Here is a 26457-nt window from a genome sequence, read left to right as displayed (position 1 = left end):
ACAGGTAACATTTCCCAGGAGGAGCAAGGGGGCCACCCCAAGAGCTCCCCTACACCTGAAGTGCTACCATTTAATGGAAAACATTCACAGCACAACTGTTCCTCCTGGTGGCAACATCTGCACCATGAATACTGCAGCTGACACCAGTAATTGCAGCATGAAAGGCTTCAAGCAAGTACCCATCTGGAAAAAAATGGAAGAAATGTCATGGAAGGCTGAAGGCTGTGACAGAGGGCAAGTGTCAATGGTAAACAACTGGTCAGCTAAATTTAGGAAGGCAGGTTGGGAGCTCTCCATGAGTGGTTGGGTGTCTTCAGTTCAGACCACTGAGTCAACTAAAAACATTTAGCTATGACAGCGATGGGCTTTATAGAGAACTACAAGATAAATGAAGGGAAAAAGGTTATCTAATAATTACTGTCACTGTTTCACATCCAGCTGCATCCACAGCTCAGCTTGACCTTTGAGGAACAATGAATAATGCACCATTCTGGTGAATGTTCCCCCTTTCTTGACAGACCATCAGCACACTGGTAAGGGAGAACCTCTCCTGTTTGTCCTTTAGTCACTGTTTGGTTCATTTGCTTTATGTAAGAGGACCAAAATGTCCCAGAAAAATATCATATCTGTTTCAAAATATTTCCCTTGTAATTTCACATTGCTAAAATCCACAAACCATTGTTGCTCCAAAATCTGCTGCAGGGACAGCAGCAAAGCTCATGTGAAACATGGGATGAAACAGATCTCTCTGTCTTTGGGTACCAACAGGAAACCAGTCTGCAGTGCTAAAGGCACTGATCTCCAAGATATCCAGAAACTGATCAAAACCAGGATGAGATAGACCTGGATTCTGTTTCCAGCTTGGCAATGTTTACATGGTGCACAGGTAAGCATTGCCTTGTACTGAGCTGAATTTTCATATCCTGCTAAATTGGGCAATGAAACAGAATAGAGAGGTGTGAGGAGTGCTGGGGATGTGCTGCATTGTAGCAAACAGCTACTGAGCTCTGCAGCTGGTCATGAGGTGCCAAGGATGAGGAAGGAGTGGGCTTTCTGGGAGACCTTCTGGGAGGGGAAGGTCACACAACCCCATGGCAATGCAGTGGTTTTCCAAGCTGTAAAATCAATTGCAATTCACCTGCTCTGCACCATTGCTTGTTCCAGGCAGATCTCATTTTTAGCCTGGCCCATTTCATGTATCCAAAACTCAGTCTTTTTGTGGGCTTCCTCTGGCTTCAAACCAGGCTCTACCAAGCAGGCCCAGGAGGCACCAAGCCCCATGACCAACTCTTGACCTGCTTATGTGCAATGGGGAGCAGAGATTTGGGGCAGGAGGGTGTCCCAAGAGAGACAGCTGGAGGTCACAGGCTCTGGGGCTCTGCTGACACAGGGGTTTGGGAATGTGTGGAAGTGCCAGTAAGCTGTTTTTGTCACTGGCTATTAATGAGGGGATCATCCTGATAAAATTCAAAGTGAAGCTCTGCACCTGATCAGATAAAGCACAAAGATCAAAAGGTGAATTGAAAATCCAGAGAGAAAGGGACAGTCCCATCAACAGCTCTCCCCCAACACTTGGTAGTGTTCACACACGTTATGCTATGAAGGATTAATGGCTGGAGGTCATAGAGAGTTTGTGCTTTCCCCCAGCTTCCCAAGGAGGTGTGAGATGAGTTTCTGCAGGGCTTCAGCGCGGAGCACCGAGATGCGCAGCACTTCCTCGTGGTTGGCTTTCTCCTGGCTGCTGTAGCTCATCACCGCTTTGTTGGTGATGAGGGAGATCCCAAGGACTCGGAGGCCACAATGCCTGGCTACAATTACCTCTGGGACAGTGCTCATGCCTACAGGAGGAGAGAAAGGACCAGAATGAGTCAGGATTTACACCAAAACAAGATCTCTCTAAGGCTGCACGGTCCTACCTCTAAGCACATGCCCTTGTCTCATTCCCCCCAGCTCTGTGTCTGAACTCTGTAATAGTTAAAGGCTGTGATATGTACAAGGCTCAAATAGCTGCAGACTACAGTTACAACTCTGCTCAGCACAATGAACCTCCTGCATTTGATCCTTGTGCCACAGCTCCCTCCTCAAGATGTGTCAGACTGCTTGCAGACTTGCTAAGGAAGTACTGATGTGCTGTGTCATTTGACTCTTCCTTGGCTAAAAAAAAATATTGCAAATAAAAATGCTTTGAGGAGAGCTGAGCTCCTTTCCTCACAGACAATGAATCTGCAGGTGTTAATATACAGACTTCCATGAGCTAGGGGTCATGGAAGGAATCATAGCTGGAGGAATCATATGGATCGTGGCACTTAGTTTTCTTTTACACTTTTGGGAAGGTATCCATGATTACCATCCCTAAACAAGACTCATAAGGAAGGCTGGTTTGTAGAGAAAAAGCACAGTGAAAATCTTTACAATGTCAGAATTAGAAGAAAAATACTAGAAAAAGACTTCATTTTTATTGAGCCCCACTCAGTTCCTCCTGAAATGGAGCCATCTGAGCATGAGAGATTTTGTGTTTGGGAAATAAACACAAAGTTGTGCTGGGATCCCTGTCCTGCTCAGCTGTAAGCACAGGGACTTTGTGCAGATCCTCCCAAGCCACTGCAGAATGAAGCAGAAATACACAGAGTTCATTTCTGCAGCCCCAGGAGACTTAGAGAGTCAAAGACTGAAGCAAGTCAGCCTTGAGCAGAATTAACTGTTCAATCCATGTCCTCAAAGAGCCCTGGCAGCCCAGGCTGGCAGCTCACCCACAGCATCAGCTCCCAGCGCCTGCAGCAGGCGGCACTCGGCGATGGTCTCGTAGCTGGGCCCAGCCTGCAGGCAGTACACTCCTTCCCTGGTGAAGCTCAGGAAGCCCAGCTCCTGTGCACTCTCCATGGCCAGGCTGAGCAGATCTTGTTCATAAGCATCTGACATGCAGGGAAACCTCACTCCAAAGCTGAAAGGCAGTAAAGGATACAGCTGTGTGATTGTGCTTCTGCTCCCTCCATCAGAGTCCAGGGATGGTCATTCTTTAGAGAAAAAGGAAGTGTTAAGGGCAGACCTGCCGTGGATGCAATCTCTCTCATTCCACTCTTATCATCAGGTAATTCTGCCATCAATCATGGTTGGAAGGGACCTTCAAAGGCCATCTCATCAAAACCCATGCAGTGAGCAGAAACATCTTCAGCTAGAACAGGTTGCTCTGAGTCCTATCCCACCTGACCTTAAATGTTTACAGGAATGGGGCACCTACCTGGGCATGACATTCCTGCTAGATCTAGTCGTCCAAGACTGTCAGCACATAGAGCTTATGGCTGTTGGAAGGTCTGGCACTACCTCCCTTCTGCAGGAACCCTTCTGGAATGGTTTTTCAAGGGCTCCTGTCTCTAGGGAGCACTGATGGCCAGTTCATTCTCTCTCCAGTAACTGCTCATGATGTCTTCTAAACATTCCCCACCAGACAGTTGCTGCTCTGAGGCACAGAGTCCCTCAGGCTGTCCTTGGATGGAGGTTTGAGCCTGGCCTGATGGAGCATCAGTCCCTACATTTAAGGCCCATCAGAGCAGGCAGCTACTTTACATCTTGGAGCTCCAGGGCCATATTTTAGGTAGCTTTCTGCTTCAAGACCGGGTCTCTTGCTTTTGGTCTTAAAATAGCAGCTCAACCCTGCTCCTGCTGGAGTGAATCCTGCTGGAGTGAATCCTGCAGGAGTAGATGGCAAAGATTGTTATGCTGCCACTGAGGAAACCTGGAAAATAAACTCCCAGCCATGTTCACCGACACAGATCAGTAGGAGTCGACCAGATCCCTCATTTATGCTATTAAAGCTTCTGCTTGTTTACATGTTCTTCCAGCTGAATGCTTAGGGCAGTAGGTGGCTTATTTTGTTTTTATAAACACTAAATATTATATAAATAAAAACAAACTTCCCCTTCTGGTCTAAGGTAATAAGTATTCATCACCATGAAAATTGCTTCTCTTTTCTGAAGGATGGCCAGCAATGCAGAAGCCCAATCTCTAATTTATTAAAAAAATATTATTTCCACATCACTTCATTGCCTCTAGTTTTGCTCTGTTGTGCTTAGATAAATCCTTCCTGGTAGCTCAGCTGGACAGGATTTTAGGAGTTTGCTCAGCTAAATCTCTGCAATACTTTGAAACCTGATTCATAAAGACCTTTTGCCCATTTTGATGCCTTGGTCAGCAGTACAGAAGTCACCTCCCAGAGCACTGCAGTCTTCACCAAGAAGCTGCTATGGGGAGGCAATGAGGCAGCTATGCTGCCTTTGAACGCTGTCCAGATGCAGTTGTTTGATTGGAGTTTCTCCTCCTGCTCCAGAGCAATTATGCAAGCCCAGAGAGCTTTAAACACTCCATGTAGCTTCTCTGCTTTTGATCACTTTCTTCCAACCCACGGCAATACCTACAAAAATGTAAAGATGTTCCACTTCAGATGGGTACTGTCCTCTTGCCATGGAATCGCAGCACAGTGATTATTTCTCCTGAGGCAGCTGCCAGCACCTTTCAGATTCTTTCAGAAGCAAAAGCCAGGTCTGCTGTTACATCAGGGAGGAACTAACTGAAAGCCAGGCAGGGCACCTTACTCTCAGTAGAACTTTCTCTCTGGAAAGATCTGAGGACAATCCAGATGCCTGCCCTGCAAACATGTCCATTTTTCACGATGGGCCTTCCACCTTACCAGTCTGATGGTGTCTTGGAAGGATTTTGGGATCATAAATTCATTTTGGAAGGGACCTTGAGGTCATATAGTCCAGCATCCTGCTCAAAGCAAATCCAAATCTGGTGGCAACTGCCGTTCAGGGATGAAGATATGTTAGAAGCTCCTCTCTGCACTCTCAGTAAGGTGAAGATTCTGCTACACAGCCAGTACAGGAAACCTGACTTCCCAGCTCGGCCAGCAGCAGGTGGCTCTTGTAGATCTCAAGGTCTCTGAAGAAGCTCCCAAGACAACCACCTCTCATCAGAGCAATGCCTTCAGTGAATACAAAGGCACTCCAGTTTGGAGACCTGGATACAGCAGTGGTGATCAGGAAATTTAGAGGTTTCTTTGCTCTGCCCTCCATTTACTGCCTGGCCTCTGCTGTACCCATTCCATCACACCAGAAATGGCTGTTGATAAACCCAGGCTGGGGACAGCACAGTTCACTGATTGCTCAGTTAAGAGGAACCAGCAGAGAGGGGCTGATAAGAAGAAGAGCAGTGGGTGTCTTCATCAGATGGCACAGCTGGTCATGTCAGGAGAAGGATCAGAAGCCTACAGGTACAAAACAAAACCTTCTGGGGGTTTGTGTGTAAGCTCCTTGTAGGCTTGTACAAGTAAGCAACAGCCAAGGGAAGGCAGGGCAGGTGGCACATACAGCTACTGCTGTAACCCTTCCCTTGTGGTTACCTGGAGCCAAACTCTGCCTCTCAGTAAATATTTGTCAGTAGGCACAACTGGCAGTCCCAGCCCATGGCTGAAGGAAGAAAGGATTAATTGGTAACAACAGAGCTGATGCCCTCTTACCGCTCATCGTTTGGTCCACGCAGGGGATTCTGCCCTCCCAGGCCAAACAAGCTGATGTGATCCCTTATGAACATGATGTCCCCCACTTGGAAGTGGGGATTCAGTCCTCCAGCAGCATTAGTGACAATCAAGATCTCCACCCCCAGGAGAAAGAACACCCTGATGGGAAAGGTGACCTGCAAGAACCAAAAGCATGTGTGCAATGAGTACCACAGTCAGCAGACAGCCACTGCTGCTGCATTTGTAATATCACAATTTGTGGATGCAAAGAGTCTACATATGGAGACAAAACAACCTTCTGCAATTTTAAACATTCCTCTCATTTAAATAGAATGTTAATGCTTTTTAAACAAATTAAACATAATCTTGCAATGAAACAAAATCTTGCATTAAAATCCAAGACCACATTTCCCACAGTTGAACTAAAGTCAAATAAAGGTGGTACAGAAAGAACATGCAGATAGTTTTTGCTCACTGCCAAGGTCATGCAGAGATCAAGCCACTGTGCTGATTGAAGTAACTACTTATGCACATGGACTTGGAGAGTAATCCAAAGCTAAGGAACAGTTGGGAGCTGGAGAAAAAAAAAATTTAAGAAGTTTGATTTTGAGGAGTCAGGAATTTGGATGATACCTGCTATCAAATGCTACTGTGAGCAAAATATTTCCTAGTAATGGGCACCATTTCTTCAAGAAGTAAGTTAATTTTAATAGACAAACACATCTTGATAAAGCTAACTTTATATTGAGTGGTTTTAAAATAGCTGGTTTTCTATAAGAAGTTGGGTGGTGCCAAAAATTACAGTTTATATCCAAATGCAAATAACCTCAATGCAAAAAAGGACAATCACAGAGCTATCCAAATTAAAAAAGAGCCAATAGAACAATATTATTGTTGTTTTCTAGCAGAAAAGTACATATGTGCATGGTAGGTAACATAAATCTCCACACATTCCAGTATGTTAGCTGGGAGGTTATAGCAGCTTGCAGTAGCCTGGGAATTTTTCTAGGAAAAAAAAAAAAGCTGAAAACGATATAAATGCAATAGAAGATTAAAATAGATTATTCTTATCGAAGTTTTCTCATTGCTGATTTAAATCATGATTAAACTGACTAAGTTAAAGCATGTAAATTAATCTGCCTTATATGATAAACTATTTCCCTCTGTGAGAGTAGCAGGGTCAGCCAATTTGTGTGGCTGTGCAGCATCACCTTCACCCAGCAGAAGCCAACTACCTCTTGGTTTGAACTCCCAATTTTATTTTTTGGGGGCAGATCTGAAATCTAAGAAAGACTCATTTCAAGAGCACTGTAAGTTCATTGCAAGAGCTAACATCCTGCAGCTAGAGAGCAAGGCAAGCAGTCACTTCTGCAGCTTTTACAATACCTCTTCCCATGGTAAATATTTTCCTTAAGGAGAACTCACCATGCTGAGAGAGTAGCCTTCATAGGAGTGGAAACGTCCCTGCATGCACACGCAGGGCTGTCCATTCAGCTCCCCAAACACCAATCTGCCAACATGCCCTGACACTGGAAATTAACAAAGTGGCATTTTAGTTACAGGTGTCAAGGAATTTGACTTTAGAGGGATTTGTTAGTTGATGATTTTGTTTTACTGCAGGGCCAAGCACTGCAAAAGCAGGAGCTGGAAATAAAATAAATAAATAAATGCCTATTGAAATGTAGGGCCCCCAATGAAGGAAATACTGGCATCTGACTCTAAGGCTTTGGAATGCTGAACACTTGCTTTATTAAAATTATACTCTATTACATTACAACTATGCTATAATTATATTATACTAAAGAATACTAAAGAATACTTGTGACTGTCTCCCGACAGTCAGGACGCAGCTTTTTCCAATTGGCCAAGGAAGCAAAACAATCTTCAGCAGAATCTAACTGACAAATCACTTTGGGTAAACAATCTCCATAACTCATTCCACAGGTGCAAAACAACAGGAGCAGCAAGCAGAGATAAGAATTGTTTTCCCTTCTTTGAGGTTTTCTTGCTGCCTTTTCCAGAAGAAATTCTTGGGAAATTGTGCTTTGCTTTTCTCTGTAAAGACAATTGTGGCTACAAATACCTATATCTGTGCTATGGTATTTATGTTTTTTTACTGTGAACACACATTTCACCAGTGTGGGACTGGTTTGCCGACTTGAGTGATCCCTGTGTGAGGCTCTGCTGCAGGCTGCTGGTGGGTAGGGTGCTGATGGCCTGAGCTGTGCTCACCTGAGCTCCGTGGGAAGTGAGGGATGTCCTCGTACAGGAAGACTGTCCTGCTGTCCAACACATCAGCCAGAGCTCCCAGCCCAGAGCCGCAGACGATGGCGATCCTGGGCCGCCGGGCAGCACGGGCACGCAGCCAGTCTGCTGCTTCCTTGCACACCTCATAGCTGTTTCTGCAGGAGGAGAACAGGCCAGGGAGACTGTTAGCCCATTCAAAGAACAAGCTTCAAAGGATACAAGGTGCAGGGAAAAAGAAATTTCATTAAGACTATAATAATAGAAGCTTCACTGCTATTATTGAAGATGCATCACGTTTAATCTCATGTATTTTACCCCTGACTACAGGGAAATCATTTGAATTCCCTTGGCTGGTTTCATTCTGTAGATGAAGAATGGCTAATGATACCGAGATCACAGAAATGTCACAAGGCATAACCACTCCTGCTTCTGATGGGCTCTGGTCTCTCCTGAGTTCCTGAAGAAAGGGAAAAGCACAATTAGACTGAGAAATTCCAACCTATATGAGTGTGCATGGGGATGTCCAGCCTGTGATGGGGAAATACAAATGTGTGGAGTTCTGAAGACACCTGAACAACACAGCTGGAATGCTGTGCTGATGAAGGAGTAGACACTGTCATCTGCAGTAGGTAAAGATTCAGGTGAACTTCTGAGACTTGGATCAAGCATCATCTGCAGAGATGGAGAACCCAATCTCTGTAAGTGTTGAGTGCCATCAGCTCCCACCACTTCCATCTAGGCTGGTACCACATGTCAGACACCCACCCTCTCAATACCTCGTGCCTTCAGTACAGAAGGATAAACACGGAGATCTTACTCAGCCTCTTCTCTCCCACAGAGTGGGCATGGGATCACACCTGCAGCCCAGACATAGCCAAGAGGCCCAATGACATCAGTCTCCATCAAAACAAGTGAAAACCAGGAATTTGGGCTCCAGAGCTTAACGTGATTCAAGAGGGGGACTCAGCAAATACCTTGGTTAAAAAAAGTCTAATCCAGCAGGGAGCCCCATTGCCTGAAGGTGGCATAGAAGTTGGCATTACAGTGCCTGTTGTACATCTGTCTCATGGGAAAGGAGAAGAGTTCAACTTTTAACCTCTTGGCCCAGTATTCAGATGCCTTAATCACAGTTTTGAAACGCAATCAATAGCAAAATAATCCTATAATCCTGTTTTCAATAGGACAATGCAGAGACTTTCTGAAAGTCAATATCAAGTGATTGGAAAGTATCCTCAAAAGCAGGAGTACTAATAGCAGTTCTTGGAAGCAACTCAATCATTACCATTGATGAGTAGAATTAATGATTGTACATGGTAGAGGACTGGGTCCTGGAGTAAACCCACAGGCAGGGGTAGCAGTCCTCTGTAAGAAAAGTTGATCTGATTATTGAGAGGTGAGAAAATCAGATACTGTGAGGGTGCGGGTGACGTAAAATTGACTGGAGGTGCTGATGAGCAGTCACTATCTATCCAGGAATGTTTCTTTTGGTTCTTTTTTGTCATGTCTCTTTTTTCCAGAGGTGTGAACCCTAGTAATGCTGTGATGCTGCTCTCAGCAGTCTTAGAGGACAGACAGAAAAGCTTTCAGAGGTGAGGTGCTCCTCACTCCAGGAAGTCTCAGGCCACTAAGAGGATTTGACTGTGTACAACTGGTTCCTCCAACTAAAGTTGAGGACATTGAAACAAAGGTTCTCGATTCTATGCTTTTTCTTTCTTTATACTGGCAGGGTCAGTAGTTACTGCACAGGTGCTTTCTGTGAGTATTTAGCCTCTTAACTGTCTAGTTACTACTGTGAGTCCTATCCAGCATAAGATACCTCAAACTTACAGTCCTAGTTACAAACTGTGATGTCAAAAATACCCAAAAATGTCGTAAACTTGCAATTCAATGGGAAGAAATAACTTCCATACACATAGATTAAAAAGAAGAGTCATACTTAGCTGAAGTACTTTTCAAAGGAAAAGTTGGAAATGAGAGAGTTTATTTACCATCACATACTGAATTTTCTAAGTGCATCATGAGCTCCTGAAATAAGCAGGAGCTGTGAAAATGACATTAATAAAGACTACAGTTGACTACGTTATCACTTGCTCCCAGACAAAAGCTTTAAAAGTGCTTTACATACATTAATGAACAATTCCCCCCAATTTCTCTGTTGAATAACTGTAATCCTTGTTTAGAAATTCAAGGGAACCAAGAGAATTTATATGTAATGCCCAAGGTTTTGACATACCTGTGGCAGGCATGAGAAAAGGACAAGGTCACCAGGATCTGCTCTTCCTCATGACCTTGTTTCAGGTTTTCGTTTTTTTGAAGAGCATAAGTCATTGCAAAATAACATAGAGAATGGATATTATTCCTATATCCTCAGAAATTTTAGGAATGTGGGATGGAACCCATTCAATGTCTGCTGAAGACATCAGGACTGACTGAGCTATGCCAGGTTACAGTGGACTTTTTTCCCTTTTAAACAGAAGATATTAAAATACTTCTTAACCAGAGAAGTAAATCTCCAGTGCTGCATATGTTTCCTTGCCTGAAAGGAGCTCCAGCAAGTGCACAGGGGCCTGGCAGAGCCCTGTCCTTCCCAAAGGCTTTGGGCACATCAGAGCTGTCCCCAGTGCTGAGAGCACAGTGATGCCAAAATTAATCTGCTTGCAGTATTTTGCTTTCAGAAACCTTCCGGATGACATCAAAGGGACTGGCAAGCACTGATAATTTCTGAATGCAAGGGAGATACCTGCTCAGCAGGAGCAAAGGGGGAGTTTGACCCATGGGTCACCCAGCAGAGTGTTCAGCCTGGAACTGCCAGAGCACAAGGCCTGTGCAAGCTTTTTGACAGCCTGAATTAATACATGGAGCACAAAGGCCCCTCTAGCTGCTCTAACAATGCACACCTAATAATAGTGCTCGGTAGCATCGCTTTGGATTAAATCACAGGATCAGCTGAAAACACAATCCTCTTTATTGTGATTGCTGTCATCCACTGGAGAAACACATCTGTTGCAAAACACAGGACTGTCACCGGTGACAGATCTTTTATGGCATGAAAAAAAACCCCACTCTTATTTGCTTCTAAGTTGGCTGAAAGCAAATCTATGCAAAAAAGCAGACATATCCCAATAAACAGCTAAAGCATTATGTCTGGGGGCACATGGCCATAAGTATTCACAGTCTATGCCTCTTCACAGGAGATATTTGCTCTTCTGGCCCATAACCTCTCCCAAGGTCACCTACTCGCTGCCATATTTCATAATACCAGCACCTGCACAGGCAGATGGCCAGATTGCTCTCCAGTAATAAGATGTTTACTTCTGAGCAGCCTTTGTCTGACATTTATTGAGTGCTCAATAGAAAGGAAACAAGGTGAAGAAAAGAGATGTAATTTTGTTAGCCCCATCCAGCTTGGATGTCCGTGCATCCCCTATTTCACAGCACCTTACCTGTCTTCGTCAGCATAGGCCATCCTCCTCCTCTCTGGTTAACCAAAAGAAGGGGATGGTTGCTGGAAATGGAGCTGCAGAGTTTTAATTGACCAAAGAGCAGAGGCCTATTGAACCTGCAGAAGCTGCTGCTGTCTCTGGCAGTGAGTCAGGGAAGTGTGTCCCAGCTTCTCTCTGCTGTCCCCTGAGCATCTCTAATCCCCGAGTAGGAGGGGCATGGTCAGGACATCTGCTTTTCTGGCCTCACCCCACATGACACACATGCTCTAGAGCTCTGCAGAAAGCTTACACGCATGCACACACACACTGTAATGCAGATTAAGCCTAGAAATTTCACACACACACAACTTTTCAGCGGCTGACAAGGGATCTGCCTGGATTTGCACCTCTTACATCACCTGGGAACCAGCTGGAGTCACCTGCTCCTGTGCAATTCAAACCCCTGGCAGTGTGCAGACTCTGTGAGATGACCTGTAGCACCTACCACTGACACCAGACCTTTCCACATCTCACATCATTGCCTTCCCATTCTTTCATGGCATCCAGGGATGATGACCCAGTGGCTCCCCTCAGGGTTTTTTGTTCATATCTAATTGTCTTACCCTTCCCAGCAGGAAATACTTCTTTGAGATATGCTAAACCTCCGTTCAGCAGAATATGGGAGACACAGGAAAGACAACAGACACCCCACCATCTGTCCCTTTAATTTTAGCTTTGCTGTGTATGAAAACAAATATAAAAACAACCCTCTCATATGGATCTGTTTGTGCATCGGTGTTTGATCCCAACAACTGATGTGAACCACATTTTACAGAGCCAGAGATGTTTCCAAGACAATTGAATGCCAAAAAAATTCAAGAAAAGCTGTGATGAGTAGAGACCTTACATGCCCTAGCTGAAAGGCCACATCTACAATATGCATTCACAGCTTAATAAATCCAAAAAGGACACATGGGGGTATAATTTATAAATATCCCAAGCAGGGACAAAACTTCAGTTAGAACTTGGTAATTCTTAGACAAATCATCCAGACATTAACAAAAATTCAGAAAACTGGGCAGCACCCATTTCAGGTCTTGGATTTCTTATTTCTTATATTCCTCTTTCCTTTTTGATCTTGAAGACCTTGCATCAAACAGACCATTGTTGCCCCAGAAAAGTGTCTCTGAGAACTTCAAAATCAAATAAGGTAATAACTGCACCAAGAAAAAAACAGGGCATTTTTAGAGAAAGATATACTTCATGCTGGAAAGCAGAAACCCAGCAATGCCAGCACAGGCTGGGAATCTGCAACAACCAGCAGAATTTAAAAATCCAATTCTGTTTTATTTATTGAAAAATACAGTTGGCACTGAAGAAATAGAAAATGGATCTGAAGAGAAACCATAATGAGAGCCTTTCCCATCAAGTTCTTGACCTCCTTTCTCCCTCAAGTTCACACTTCATTTCTTTCTTGCTTTTTCTTAGAAAGCTTAAAAGGCCTCTTCTACAGAGGCAAGCAGGTGGGGTGGTGCCACGTCAGGACCCACAGTACATCGCTGCACTGGCATGGTGCATCTTGCTCTTGGTATGCTGGAGGCAGTGGGAAAATCAACATTAAGAATGTGTAAATAATTTTCCCTTCTATGCCCTCTTTCTAACTCTGTTTTTACCATGTTTCTCCTAATTTTTCTCCTTTTTGCCATTCTCATTCTTGTACTTCTGAATCTCGGCCATATCTGCCTCTGCCTGTTCTAGGTATTTCCTCCTTTTTTCAGCATTGTTTTTCTGTACAAAACACAGCAGACTGAGAGCAGAGATGGTTTTAGGTAGATTTAACTGCACCAAACCCTGTGCCCAAAGAGGGCCCACACTGCTTGGCTGTGAGCCAGCGTGCCAAAGGATTCTGGAAGTCACCAGCACCCCAAGCAACATTCACTCAAACCCAGGGTCTTAGAGCCACTTACCAGCTCACTCAAGTCTTTCTGTCCTCTGGAAGTCCAGGCTCCTCTTGCCACTACTCGGGACTTCTTTGAAACCCATTATTTGCTGCCATTAAATTAAATTACAAAGCAATGTTAGGCCCTTAATGTTGATTTTCCATAGAGCTTGTTGGTATCAGCAGAGTTCTGATGCCCCCCAGATATGTTCCCTTCTTCAGCCTTAATCTGATTATGTTCATTAATCTGATTCTTTTTTTGCAAAGCAGACAAGAGAGATCAGACAGCCTGAGAGCTCTTCCCAATTTGCTCTCATCTAAGACAATCTCCTTCCTAGTTTGGATTTACATGGAAAACAGGATTATCAAAAAGGGGCCATTTTATCTATCTTTATGCAATGTTGGTTATTTAACAGCAACAGAAATTACTTGAGTTTTAACCTGTAATGGTGCATTGGCTGGACAAGTAAGAGATAAATGTTCACCCTACTAGGACAAAATTAATTTGAGCACTGAGGACATTCATGCCAATTAGACTGCAGGGAATGCTCCAAATCAGATTTATCTAGAAAAAGAAGGTATTGAATAGATTGCATAATGCTGAAAAAAATTATTGGGAGTCTTTTGTCCTGAAGGAATCTCAGTTGTCTCTGTCTGTATGTGTCTGCAGCAATTTGTATCTATAATCCTGATGTTACTGCCTTGGCTGTCTGTCAAGCCCTGCTTCCATAGTGAGAACTTCAACTGCTACAGGATGCAGATACAATCACCTGAAATAATTTTCTAACAATGCTGTACATTCCTACAGCAATTTCCATCTAAAGAAGCGTCATGAAGTATTTTGCAAGCATTTCATCAAAACATTTAATTAATGCTTTAGGGTAAGTCTCCACTTTCCTGTGTGCTGACATTATCACTGTATCAAATTATTTTGCAGTCTTCTCACACCTACTGCACATCACTCTTTTGGGAAGAGGAACTGAGCTGCAGAAATATTCACAGAGTGTCTACACAGTGGGGACAGCCTTGCCTGGAAGAAAATATCCCCCCAAAGCACTACAGGCATTACCATGCCCTTACAGGTGGGGCATTTCTCCCAATTCTCTCATACTTAAAAAAGCCAGGATTGTGCCTCAGTGTTTTGGAGGAAGGTGAAATGGCTAAAGCTTGCAAAGATTTTGCTTTTCTGCTGACTACCAAAAGCACACGCTCCAGGTTTGATTAAAAATTACTGCCAAGAATTAATCAGGAATTTTGCAGCAATTTGGAAAGGCTTTGTTTGGAAAACTCATTATTGTCTGTACACTAGCTATCCAGACAGCCACTGGAGTGTTACTAGCCACAAGAAAGGTAGATAAAATTGAATTATATACCAGAAAAGTTATTCCCCCAACAGATCATTTTAATAACAATCTCTACCAAGATCTGCCTGGAGTGGTGAGCATACTGCTCATTGTACACTGACAGGAAAGAGACCTTTGACCACAGTGAATGCAGCAAAGGGCTGGCCAGGGGAACAGAAAACCAGACGTTCAAAGAGCCTGTCATGGTTAGCTGAGCAAAATGAGAGCAAAGCAATGCTTCCATGACAGCCTGAAATGTTGCCATGGAGGCAGGAGAGATACAGAAACTTAAGACAGGCAGCAGGAAACCGAGGAGATGCGTGTTCAGTTAGGCCAGACGTCAGAAAAAAGCTTCCAGCTGGCCAAAATGTGCAGTCCTAAATAGCCCTCCTGTGAGGGCAGTGGGAAAAGGCTTTTAGGACAGAGATCAGTCAATGCAAAGGGTTTATGATGTTTACTGGTAGGAAAGCAGCCACAGCACTCACAAATTATATGCCTGCTCTGTAAAACCTCACCATCTTCATAAGACTCAGGAAGAAAGAGGAAGCAACTTGACAAAACCTGTGAATAAATGACACCACAAAAATCAGTAAAAGAGCAGAGATGTCCTAATACCAGCCAACACTTCCATCTTCCAGCTCTGGGAGATGTATCAAACAGCAAAGGGTAAGATTGGGGTTGTGGCTATGGGAGCTTGTGGAAGCAAAAGCACCTGTGGCAAGGGACTTAGAGAGAAAGAGTATAAAAAGGATTATTTGGGGATTTGAGGGAAAGGAGTTGAACCTTCTGAAGGGACACAAACAGCACAACCAGGGATCAGCAGTATGTCAAGATTGGGATGAAAGGATGGGCTTTTCAATGTGGAAGTGCTTTGAGGCAGGCAAAAAATCAGAGAGTACAGGGGAAACTGTGGTGGAGGGCTGAAACAATCCTTAGAGAGAATAAGTGGAAAAGAAACCCCAGATCCTGATGGACTAGAGACTAAAAAAGGCCAGGTACCCCTGTGGTCTACAATAAACACAAATAACTTGAACTAAAAATTATGAGGGATAAGGAAGAAATGCTTTCAGGCCTGTCAACAGAAGAAAACAATTCTCAGATAATTAAATTATACTGCACAACTCCATGTATCACTAAGAATCCTTGACAATAGATATATTTCCCTATTCAACACAGGTAAATGCAGTTCATATCCTGGCACCACAGCCAGCTGCTGGCCTGGGGCTCCAAGATGCTTCTCCATATGAAGAATATGACTTCTCCTTAGGAATGTCACTTACTCATGCCAAAACAACACAGGACCAAAGTTTATCCTGTTCTGTGGTCTGGTTTCCTCTTCAATAATTGATAATACTTTCACACAGTGAAATGCCAGATCTATCACTAGGTCTCAGGACCATGTCCTCATTTCCCCAAAGCCCCCTTTGGAAAACACTGATTTCTGGAGGTCAGTAGGTGAACATACTACCACTGCTAGTTGTGGTCTGTCAGGATGTATTTGTGCTGTTCCAACAGGATCAATACTTCCTCATTATCTTGTCCGTGGTGCAATAATAACACATTATTGAACAGTTGATAGGTTTTCCCTTTCATTTCAATGACTTTTTGTTTAAAGAAGCAAAGGTTAGACAATTGTACGTCATTTTACCAACTGGCTACGTCAGACACTGTTTACTGGAGTTTCCCAACTCACTTTCCTTGCAGCAGATAGTGGCTGCAATTCCTCTGGTGATGAAAGTGAAACAAAAATCTGCCTGACTTTGGACTGCAAGCCAGAAGCAGAAGAAGAATGGCCCTTACAGATCAGTCCCCAAGGTCATGGAAATCCACCTCCTTAAGGGCAACCAGCTGTCCCAGCATCGTGCACCACATTGCAATAGACAAGAGTGTTGTGATTTACATACCACACCGTTTAATTTAGATACTCTATTAGCAATAAATCTAATCATAATCATCCACATAATCACTGTGGGTAATTCTTCTCATGTCTCACTGAGAGCCTGCTCTCAACTGCTCTGCCATACCAATGTTATCATCCCAATTGACAAATACCCTGCATCCAGCACAGTGATAAATAAAACCATGGTGAGATCTAGTGCAAAATTATGTGGGTTTGGGACTGATCTTTAGAAGCAGGGTGAGAAGTACTGGGTGTCCCATGGAATCTATGGAAGTTTCTTCCATGGCTCTGCATAGTCTTCCCAGATGACTCCCTGCACACATCCAGTATGATGGAAAGAGCTCCCAAACACCCAAACACCCCAGCAATCTCCCCAACCCCATCACATAGTAGAGTTATACCATATATCTACAAAAGAAAAAAATCAGGGGCATAAACAAAACTACTTTGTTTTTAATGAGATGTTTAACTTCCTATGTTTAACTGCCCAATATTCCCTTAAAGACAGATGCTTCCATCTGGGGCTGTTGGTGGCACAGCTGTGCACAGAGGATACAGTCTGATTGGGAAAATATCAGCTGAAGATCAGCTGATAAAAGTTTAGCTCCATAGAAGCAGGGCTAATGCAGGAAGAAAGTGCTATGTTCTCATTTTAAGTACCTTACATGGACCAAAAAAACCAAACCAAACAACCAACAATAACAACAACAGCAAAAAAAGAGAGAGATTATTTTGCATAAGACAGAAGTGTCCACTCAAATTTCTGCTTTAACTTGAAGAGATTTCAGAAAACATGGAAGAATCTTGAAGCTCACAAGCTGAGTTGAAAGTTTAATTTCAGAAAAAGCATCCCATTTTTCTTAAGCGCGCTATTCAATCACATTTACTTTAGCTAGGACTCTTGTGCTGTCATGCGCTCAGTGATGAATTGTTCTCCCCTGTGATTTGGAAGAGCCTTATCTCCAGGAGTCCAGGGGAGTGTGACACTGAGAAGCTGCAAGCTACAGTAAAAGCCTGGCAGGGTAGAAATGCAAAGGTCAAGCCTTGCTTGCAGACCACTTTGCCCTACGAGCTGAATTGTAGCTGCTCTTTTGGAAGGGTTATCCAAGCACTCAAGAACATGTGAAAAGTGATGTGTGTAAGAAATTTTTAAAAAATCAACCCTTAAACTCAATGTTTTAATTACCTATGGAGCACAGAAGTCAGCCAGTGTAGACCTTGTGGCTGGTGTGTGAGTATGCAGAAACAACAGAAGGAAGGCAACCGAAACATCCCAGCACCACTGGAAATATCAGTGAGAAAGCCAAAACTAAAGGAAAGCTCTGCTCAGGCTTTTACTACAAACACAAACATTTCAGACTGTAACATGCCTTTGACCTCCCCACTAACTTTAAATTCTCACGAGCTAAAGATAAGATTTTAGCAATGCCATTACTGTGTGTGCCCTGTATTATCAAGAGAGACCAGACCAGGCACTGGAGAACCCACCACACCCTCAGCTCCACACCTCACCAGCTGCCCACTTGCTTTCATTCATTTTGCCCCAGCTCTCCCTCTACTTTTACATAGCAAGAAATCTTGGTTGAGTAAAGGTGATCTTCAAACAGGCCAGTTAAAGGGTGAAGAGGCACTGAGACAGAGAAATCTTCCATCTGCACCTCAGCTGTTTCTCATTAGGTAAAACTTCTTTCTGATGAGGCAACCAGTAAGTACCATTTTGTTGCACCACTATTAGGGGTCAATATGACATGATTTGGCTTGAAAAAGACATTCTCTCTTTTTTCCCCCCCTAAAGGGGTTTATAGAGTTTTAGTCCTGTGTTCCTGTTTATAGGCAGCACTGGGCTTTTTCTGTACTTAAGATTCTATTTTGTTGTAATATTGCTTCATTTTAGAAAGCAAGCAAGTAGATTAAAAGAGGGGAGGAAAGTTGTCTGGTTATAAATCCCTGTGTTCAGTTATGACTTAACCATACAAATTCTCTCATGTACCTAGAGTGAGAGAAAAGATCCCTTATGTATACATTATTATATTCTTAAGATGAACATGTAAAGGGTTGGGGTTTTTTTTCAGTTACTGGGCTTCAAGCAAAATTTTCCCAAGTTACCAGTTCTGGAGTACCTAGTACTGATAGCACTGAATTTCTGTAGCAAAACTACTTCTGGCTTAGGACTGGATTGAGCTTCATGAAGAGTATGTGAGAGTGCAAAAATCAATAGCAGGAAGCCTCATTTTAAAGCAAAAGGATTTCTGCTTACTCATGCTCCATTGTTGGCTATTTGTTCCCAGAAGGGCTGGGGAGTGCCACGTTCCTGAACCTGCATATAGGAAAATCCCCGTAATATTTAAAGCCTCAAAAGCAACTTGCACCTGCTGTCTACTGTAATAATGAATATGCTTTGACCTTTCTGCTCCTCTGTGCAGATTAGATGCTGTTTTGCTGTCTAAAGCGTCTGTGTGTTTCCAGGGATGCTAAAATGGATGCTCAGTGATGCTCATTATGACTCTGTTAATATTTCAAGGCTTTTGCCTACTGCTAACCCAAGCTGGGTGTAACAAGTCTCCCGGGGATTTAGAAACGGCAGCAAGGTGGGTTACTATGTGAAGAGTCTCCTTATGGGTTCCAGAGGGCAAAGCAAGCTCTGGAGAAGCGTCACTGCTGAGCCGTGGTCCCTGCAGGGCTGTGAGACGATCGCACCGGGCTCAGGCTCCCAGGGCAGGCGGCCCAGGGCGTCGGCAAAAAACACCCAGGGCGCTGAGCCCCAGCCCTGCCTCTCCAGCGGGTGGCCACACATCCCCACACAGCCTTTCTCCTCTTTTCTTCCTGAGCAACCTGTCAGCGTTAGCGCTGGTAAGTGCTGCGCGGATAACTTCTAGAAACGCCGTCCTGCCGGGCTGCCCCACTGCTCGGAGGCGGCTCCTCTGCTCCCTTTTCCTCCTGAGAAACAGCCACGCTTGGGCACCTGTTTAGGAGATGGAGCCGCGCTGCCGCCAGCCCGGCCTGCCGGGACTCTGCTGCTCCTCACCCACCCCCGCTGCTGATGGCAAAGCCTCAGCGGCAAGAGCCCTCCCGGCCCGGGCCAGGGCGGTGCCCCCCGAGCAGAGGGCGTGCCGGGCGGGCGAGGGGCCGGGCTGGGCGCGCTCCCGCCGGGTAAGAGCGGGAGCGGCTCCAGGCCGCGCTGCAGCCGCGGCCTCGCGTAGGGAGCGGGCGGCGCGGGGAGGCGCCTCGGGCGGGCGCGGCGCTACGAGCGGCCGGGGCGGAGGGAGGCGGCCGGGCCGCGCCGAGGCGGGGAGCGGAGCGGAGCGCGGGGATGAGTGAGGAGCTGCGCGGTGGGGCGAGCCCAGAGCCCGGTCCTGGCCGGAACGATGTCCCGGAGTCTGGAAATGATGATGAAAAGGCAGGCGCTTGCCTGTTCTTGCTATGTGCTGAGTGAGCTTGGATTTAGGGTTGAGCTTGTTAGTATTCTGGTTGTAGCACCTCTGGGACAGGCTAAGAGAGCTGGCGTTGTTCAGCCTTACAGAACCCTCTGGGGAGCTCTTAGAGCCCCTTCTAGTACTTAAAAGAGGCATATACAAAATAAGGGGAGTAACTTTTTACAGGGGCAGATAGTGATGGGGCAAGGGGGGACTGTTTTTAAACTAAAGGAGGAGAGATTTAGATTGGATATTAGGAAGAAATTCTTCTCTGTGAGGGTGGTAAGGACCAGGAACAGGTTGCCCAGAGAAGCTGTGGCTTCCCTATCCCTGGAAGTGTCCAAGGCCAGGTTGGATGGAGGTCTGAGCAGCCTGGTCTAGTGGAAGGTATCCCTTTGCAGGAGGTTTGGGATGAGATAGTATTTAAGGTCCCTTCCAAACCTCTTCTATGAATAACTAGGGTGAGCTGTAATTAAAAGCCCATACTCATAGTTGCTGTTTAAATTGAAATAAATTACACAAGGGCGCAGTGGTCTGTGTTTTCCACAGTTTTCCTCTTTACCCAGAACAACCTACAAGAAAGGATGAGATTAAGGCCAGAGCCCATCTGCGTAGAGGACAATGAAATTAAACCTGCCTGTTGAAAGGTCTTAAACTGAGGAAAGGCAAGATGAAACCTCTGCTCTGTGTGTGCCCATGTGCCTCTCTTCTCCTCTGAGGGCTGATAGTGATGAGGGCAAACCAATGTGGGCTGTGGCCTGAAATGCTGCATGGGTTTGAGGGGAAGAGTAAAGTGCTGAGGGTGGCCATTGTTTCCAAACTTTCTCAGCTCTTTCAGTTTTAATCCACTATTTTCTCAAACTCCCTTGTTATGTAACATTGAAGGTCATTGTATTTTGAGTTTGTGGGAAGGGGAGGGCTTGAGGGATGGTTTAAGAGATAGGAAATCTCTCAGCCTATCTCGGGTGGTAATTTTGATTGAATTATTTTGCTTAAATGAACATTTTAGTTTGGAATAAATTGCTGGCTGGCTGATTTCTGGTTAGTGCCTGTCAGTTGTGTGCTGTGTGCTTTGTGCTGAGCGGTGGAGCAGATTGCAGCAGCCTCGTCAGCTTTGTGTGGAGTGTGCTCGTATTTGTTGGCCTTTACCCACAGCACTTAGCACTGCTTTCTTCTTTAACATCAAGCACGTATTCCCATTGACCACAGCTGCAATCAAGTCCTCTCACTTCAGGTTTATCACAGCTTTTTCAGTCATTAAAGGAAGGCATAAGGGTTTGCAGTCATCTGGCAGAGAGCAGTAATGCTGAGCAGAGGAAGGGAAAGGTTTTGCTCACTGGCTGATGTCCAGCATCCCTCCAGGGCCCTTCAGCTGAGGGGCAGTTCTTGAGGGTGCCAATGAGGGCTACCCCAGCATTACACTGGCTCTGGTGGAAGAGGTGGGAGGGTTGTTCTTAGTCGGGAAATTGGAGGAGCAGCAGCTGTGCTCCCTCTCAAAGTTGCCTTTGCTTGTGGCTCCCCACCCTCCATACTTAGAGCTCTCAGATAAACACTGCCACAATCAGATGATAACATTTCTGGGCCACTTGCTGAATTTGGAGAGCTTGTGGTATGTTCTCTTTTGTGGCTGAGAGAGATATTTGTATTTAAGCGTTTAGATCCATACAGTGAGCAGAATATTCAGAGTCAGTGAAGGGCTAAGCACCAGCAAACTCTTCTTCACTTGCTGTGTAAATAGCAAGAAGGGCAATTGAACTGGTGAACTTCCTGATTTTCAAATGACTTTATTCAGGATAGCCCTCATTTACATTCCTCATTGGTGCATGAAGCATTTACCTCTGTTCTAGAATATAGCTGTTAAGCAAGACACATTTTTATTTTTTACAAAAAGCTTTTCCTATTTCTGTACTAGTGTGATTGAATGACATGGTTTCTTCTCCCCTGATGTTGTCCAGGTTGTGAGTCCACCCAAGAATGGATAAATGTAAGCAGACTTATGTTAACCAGAAGACCGGCCTTGAAAAGTTCAGTCCTGAAATTCTTTCTGAAATTGAGAAGCTCTTTGAGAAAAAGTTTACTTACACTAAGCCAGTGAATGATGAATGGAAGCTGCCAGATCCCAGCAATGCTTTTACATGTGATCATGTGGAATTTCACTCACTCCTGGCTCTGAAGGACTCAATGAATGAAGTGAAGAACCAATTGAGTGATAAGAACTTGGAAGATTGGCATCAGCACACCTCATTTACCAATAAAGCAGGGAAAATAATACCTCATGTGAAGAAATCTGTGAATGCTGAGCTCTGTACCCAGGCATGGTGCAAATTTCATGAGATCCTTTGCAGTTTTTCTCTTCTCCCAGAAGAAGCTCTTCAAGATGGAGAACTGAATTCTGTGCACCTCTGTGAAGCACCTGGAGCTTTTATAGCCAGCCTTAACCACTTCCTGAAGTCCCACCATGTCCCTTGCCACTGGAATTGGGTAGCAAATACTCTAAACCCTTATCACGAGGCCAATGACATCCTTATGATGATCATGGATGACCGTCTGATAGCAAACACGTTACCTTGGTGGTACTTTGGCCCAGATAACACTGGGGATGTGATGACATTAAGACATCTAACAGGACTTCAGAGCTTTGTGAGTAATATGACCACAATCCACTTGGTAACTGCTGATGGCAGCTTTGATTGCCAGGGGAATCCAGGTGAGCAGGAAGCTCTTGTCTCACCCCTTCATTACTGTGAAACAGTCACAGCTTTAATGATCCTGGGCACTGGAGGATCCTTTGTTTTGAAGATGTTCACTCTGTTTGAACACTGTTCTATCAACCTGCTCTTTCTGCTAAACTGCTCTTTTGAGGAGGTCCATGTCTTTAAACCAGCCACCAGCAAAGCTGGAAACTCAGAGGCCTATGTGGTTTGCCTTCGCTATATGGGCAGAGAAAGCCTTCATCTGCTTCTTCCTAAAATGACACAGAACTTTGGAACAGAAATGGTCAAGAAAGCTCTCTTCTCCCAGCATACACTTCCAGAATCATTCCTAAAAACACATGAAGAGTGTTGCATGTTTTTCTACAAGTGCCAGGTAGAAACGATCTCTGAAAATATCCGTCTTTTTGAGCACATGGAAGAAGCAGAGCAGGTGAAACTGAACAAGTTAAGAGACTGTGCAGTAGAGTTCTTCATGCAAAAGTTCCACCTGAAACCCATTGGCAGAAATAACTGGCTTGTCAAGAAATCCCAGACTGGTTGCAGCATGAATGCAAAATGGTTTGGACAAAGAAACAAATATTTTAGTACATACAATGAAAGGAAGATGATGGAAACCCTGACATGGAATGATAAAGTGGCAAAGGGCTATTTTAATCACTGGGCTGAGGAACATAGTTTAAATAATGCTGGGAACATGTGTGTCCTGGAAGGATCATTTTCTAACCTTGAATGTAGCTTTTGGTACATTTTGGAGGGAAAAAGATTGCCCAGAGTAAAGTGTTCTCCATTTTGTGATGTTCAGGTCTTAGAAAATCTTAATGAAGCTGTGAAGGAGTTGGGTGGGGGAAGGCTGAAAAGCAGATCAATGCTGCAGCCTTGTCACTCTTGTGAAGTTCTTCCTGGGGAACTCATACTGGCAAAAGTGTCTGATCTTTCCAGGTGCCATCAGGAAGTCCTAAATGAAAGTTGTAGTGACCAATTCAAGTGCCTTGTGGTGGGTTTTCCTACCCTGTGTGACACAGAAAGCCAGCCCAGCATGGAGATAAAGCCCATGGACGCATCCACACTGCTGACTTTCAGCTTCTCTTTGCTGTATGATGGAGAACCAAAGTACCAGCAGCAGCTTTTGGAGTGCGTTCTGCATTCCTTGGCGCAGCTGGCAGCAGGAGATGCCTTGGTTTTGCCTGTTCTCTCCTGCCTGACGCGTTTCACAGCTGGCCTGGTCTTCATCCTGCACCGCTGCTTCCGGAGCGTCGCGTTCGCGTGCCCGACCTCGCGGGAGCCCCTGAGGAGCGGCGCCGCTCTGCTCTGCGTTGGCTTCCGAGGCCTCCCCGCGCCCGTGGTGCAGTACCTGCAGCACCTGAATGCTCTCATGAGCTCTCTGCTGGACACAGACTCTCCCCAGCAGGTTCTGCAGTTTGTGCCCATGGAGATTCTCCTCCAGGGCAAGCTGTTGGAGTTTCTGTGGGATTTAAACACGGCCATTGCAAAGAGACAGCTCCACCTGATTGTGCAAGCTCAGCAGCAGCGAATGGCTAGTGACATTCCACTTTAAATAATTCTAGAACTGTGTGAGTTGCTGCTGCTAGACCTTGTTTCACAGGCAGGCAGAAGGTGTTAAAAACATTGTTAATGTGAAGGTAACATTAATGCAAAGCTGGTGTGACATTGAAGGTGCTGGCAGGATGTCTTGAGCTATCGATCCTAGGCGCACCATATTGTATGTGTAGGAAATAGGAGAAAAGAAAGCCAGACCTTGATTTCTGGCCACTGAGCTGCGTGTTTCAGGATGCAGAATAACATAGAATCTTTGATTCAATGGAAGCAAAGGCTGACAAGTGAGCATAAGCCTCAGAGCCTCCTATTACCATCCTTAAAAACTGTCTTTTGATATCCCTTTAATTTACAGTTGGTTTAATTCTTAATGGTAACATGGGGGAAATCCTGTGTAACTTGCCTTACCATTTTGGGTGGTATGAAGTGGTGGTGGTTATGGGTATGTGTCCCCATTTCTCATTCTTAAACAAGAGCCTCTGAATTTTCACCTCGTAGCCTTTGAATATCAGCCTCTTCTTTAGCACTTCAGTGAGTGAGGACTGAGATGAAAATTTCCTTGCCAAAGCCTGATAATGGTTTCTCCATCTCATTCTTGCAGCTGTTTTATGAATGCCATGCTGATATCCTGAGTTCCAGTTCTTTGTGCACTTCAGTCACTTGACAGAAGGATCAAATGGAGCTGTTTATGCCAGAGAAGTGCTCAGCCTCTGGCTGTTCATTGCTTACTCTTCAGGCAATAATTTGGATTGCCATCAAGCCCTCTCTTGTGACTTCTTATGGGTCCAAAGCTGAGCTCGATTCTCGAGAATGAAATTTGCTAAAAGAATTAGCCAGTGGCTGTAGACACTTAGGATTGTAACAAGCAAAGCCTTTAGGAGACATTTAAATGCAGGAAACTTCACTAGCCATGAGAGGCTCATAACATGGAATTGCTGGGATTTGCCAGCCTTTCCATGCTAAAAATCCTTAAAACAAAGGCTTTGAAGTGTTACCACCCGAACAAACAGTTCACCAGTTGTGCTGCCTTTCTTGTGCACACAAGTGTGTTCAGGTTTGTGTGGGAGCCCTCTGGGTTGTACAGCCATGAAGCTTTTGTGTTGTAAGTATTCAATGTGTGCTTTTGATTGAAGGATGTATATATTTTTGAAGTAGAAGAAAATATGTTGATTTACATGGCTGTTGTATATTTTCATTTTATTGACAAATGTTGAAAGTGTTAAAAGACTTTTTTTAAAAAAAGAAGGGAAAACAACTGCTGTTTGGAGAAAATAAAGCCTTTTATTTTAGGTTTTCAGTGTTGCTGTTTACATGTTTCTGTACCAAATATGGAAGAAATCAATGAAACGCAGTAGGGGAGTCTGGGGAGGTTTAAATGTCTTTTGGTTTGTTTTTTTTTTTTTAGCCAGGCTTTCCTTATCTTGTCATTTATCCATCCTTCATGAGTGAAGGGTATAGTTGTCTTCATTTCTCTCTAACTTTAACTTTGGAGTTTATCAGCTTAGAGAGGCTCCACTTGCAGATGTGGTCAAAGCAGTGGAGGAGGCCTGCACAGAGTTCCCTTGGCCTTGTCACTGAGCCTGACAATCCATGTCCCTCTGTGGTTCCTAGAACTCTTAGCAGCAAGGATTTTGTCTTAAGGATCTTCAGTTTCTCCTGGCTGTGACAACTGCTCAGGTAGGAGGGGGTTGTTATACACTGTACTTTTGTCTGCAAAGTCTATTATTTATTCTTATCCTAGTTGCTTGCCTTCACCAAGGGGTGTGATTGAGAAAAAGCTGTGTGCCTTGTTCCTCAGGGCTGGCTCTGCTGCACTGCCAGGGGTTCCAGGTGATTGTCTTTGGGTTGGCTGTCCAGTTTGTCTGGAGAACTGTCTGTTAACTCATTTTGATTGCAATTATTAATGATAATGTGTTTTTCCCATTGCCTTTCTCTTTGGAAGTAAGCACCAAATTAGAGAGCTGGGGAAGATCATTCTTTGTCCTAGAGGTGTGAGATGACACAGGAAATGAATCCTGTTCTGATACTTTCATTTCTGTACAGCTAGTGGTGATTCTTGGGGAAATCTTTATGCAAGAACTGGAGTTGAATGGATGCTGAACTGCATGATAGCCTTGCCTCTCTTGGTTTTAGTGAAGCTGAAAACTTTGGTTGTTAATGTCAAAATGTTCTTCAGGGGACATGAGGACTTTGGAAGCATCCTTGAAACAAGAGACTGGGTTGGAAGTGCTTGTTATGGGGATTGTCAGGTTGATTTTGGTGGAAATACTGTTTAATGGGTTTATGGTTTTACTGAATTACAGGGAAATGTAAATGCTTAGAATTGTATTCAAGCTTATAAAAAGTTTTATGAAATATTTGCATTCCCAATATAACAATATAAAAACAGTGCCTAAAGACATGAAATGGCAAA

At 44.4% G+C, this 26457-nt stretch overlaps 2 protein-coding genes across 4 annotated transcripts; one reads left to right on the top strand and one right to left on the bottom strand.

Annotated features, from left to right (window-relative positions):
• Nucleotides 1–1620: 1620 nt before the first annotated feature.
• Nucleotides 1621–11225, bottom strand: LOC129125574 (purine nucleoside phosphorylase-like). Its single transcript, XM_054641063.2, has 6 exons — nt 11203–11225; nt 7745–7914; nt 6938–7041; nt 5513–5688; nt 2751–2941; nt 1621–1838 (listed from the first exon to the last, which is right to left on the bottom strand). The coding sequence occupies exons 1-6, from the start codon at nt 11223–11225 to the stop codon at nt 1621–1623; spliced, it is 882 nt and encodes a 293-aa protein (XP_054497038.1).
• A 6691-nt stretch (nt 11226–17916) lies between these two features.
• Nucleotides 17917–25341, top strand: CMTR2 (cap methyltransferase 2). 3 transcript variants are annotated; one of them, XM_077185080.1, is made up of 2 exons: nt 17917–18068; nt 21732–25341. In XM_077185080.1, the coding sequence occupies exon 2, from the start codon at nt 21751–21753 to the stop codon at nt 24043–24045; it is 2295 nt and encodes a 764-aa protein (XP_077041195.1). In that variant the 5' UTR covers nt 17917–18068; nt 21732–21750; the 3' UTR covers nt 24046–25341. The 3 variants fall into 3 exon arrangements, with proteins under 3 accessions (XP_077041195.1, XP_054496971.2, XP_077041194.1); XM_054640996.2 differs by lacking the exon at nt 17917–18068 and adding an exon at nt 18822–19213; XM_077185079.1 differs by lacking the exon at nt 17917–18068 and adding an exon at nt 19235–19513.
• The last annotated feature ends 1116 nt before the right edge of the window (nt 25342–26457 follow it).

This window comes from Agelaius phoeniceus, chromosome 12, assembly GCF_051311805.1.
Source record: "Agelaius phoeniceus isolate bAgePho1 chromosome 12, bAgePho1.hap1, whole genome shotgun sequence".
Lineage (NCBI taxonomy): Eukaryota > Metazoa > Chordata > Aves > Passeriformes > Icteridae > Agelaius > Agelaius phoeniceus.
The sequence above is the reverse complement of the archived record's forward strand: the minus strand, read 5'-3'. Positions and strand labels throughout refer to the sequence as shown.

Bases quoted from the DNA above. Each gene is read 5' to 3' on its own strand.
- LOC129125574 (XM_054641063.2), bottom strand. From the start codon at position 11,225: ATGGCCTATGCTGACGAAGACAG. The intron at 2,942-5,512 runs GTAAGAGGGCAT...ACTGCCTTTCAG, and splicing joins CGTGGACCAAACGATGAGCG to CTTTGGAGTGAGGTTTCCCT. The intron at 1,839-2,750 runs GTGAGCTGCCAG...CTCCTCCTGTAG, and splicing joins GCTGGGAGCTGATGCTGTGG to GCATGAGCACTGTCCCAGAG.
- CMTR2 (XM_077185080.1), top strand. From the start codon at position 21,751: ATGGATAAATGTAAGCAGACTTATGTTAACCAGAAGACCGGCCTTGAA.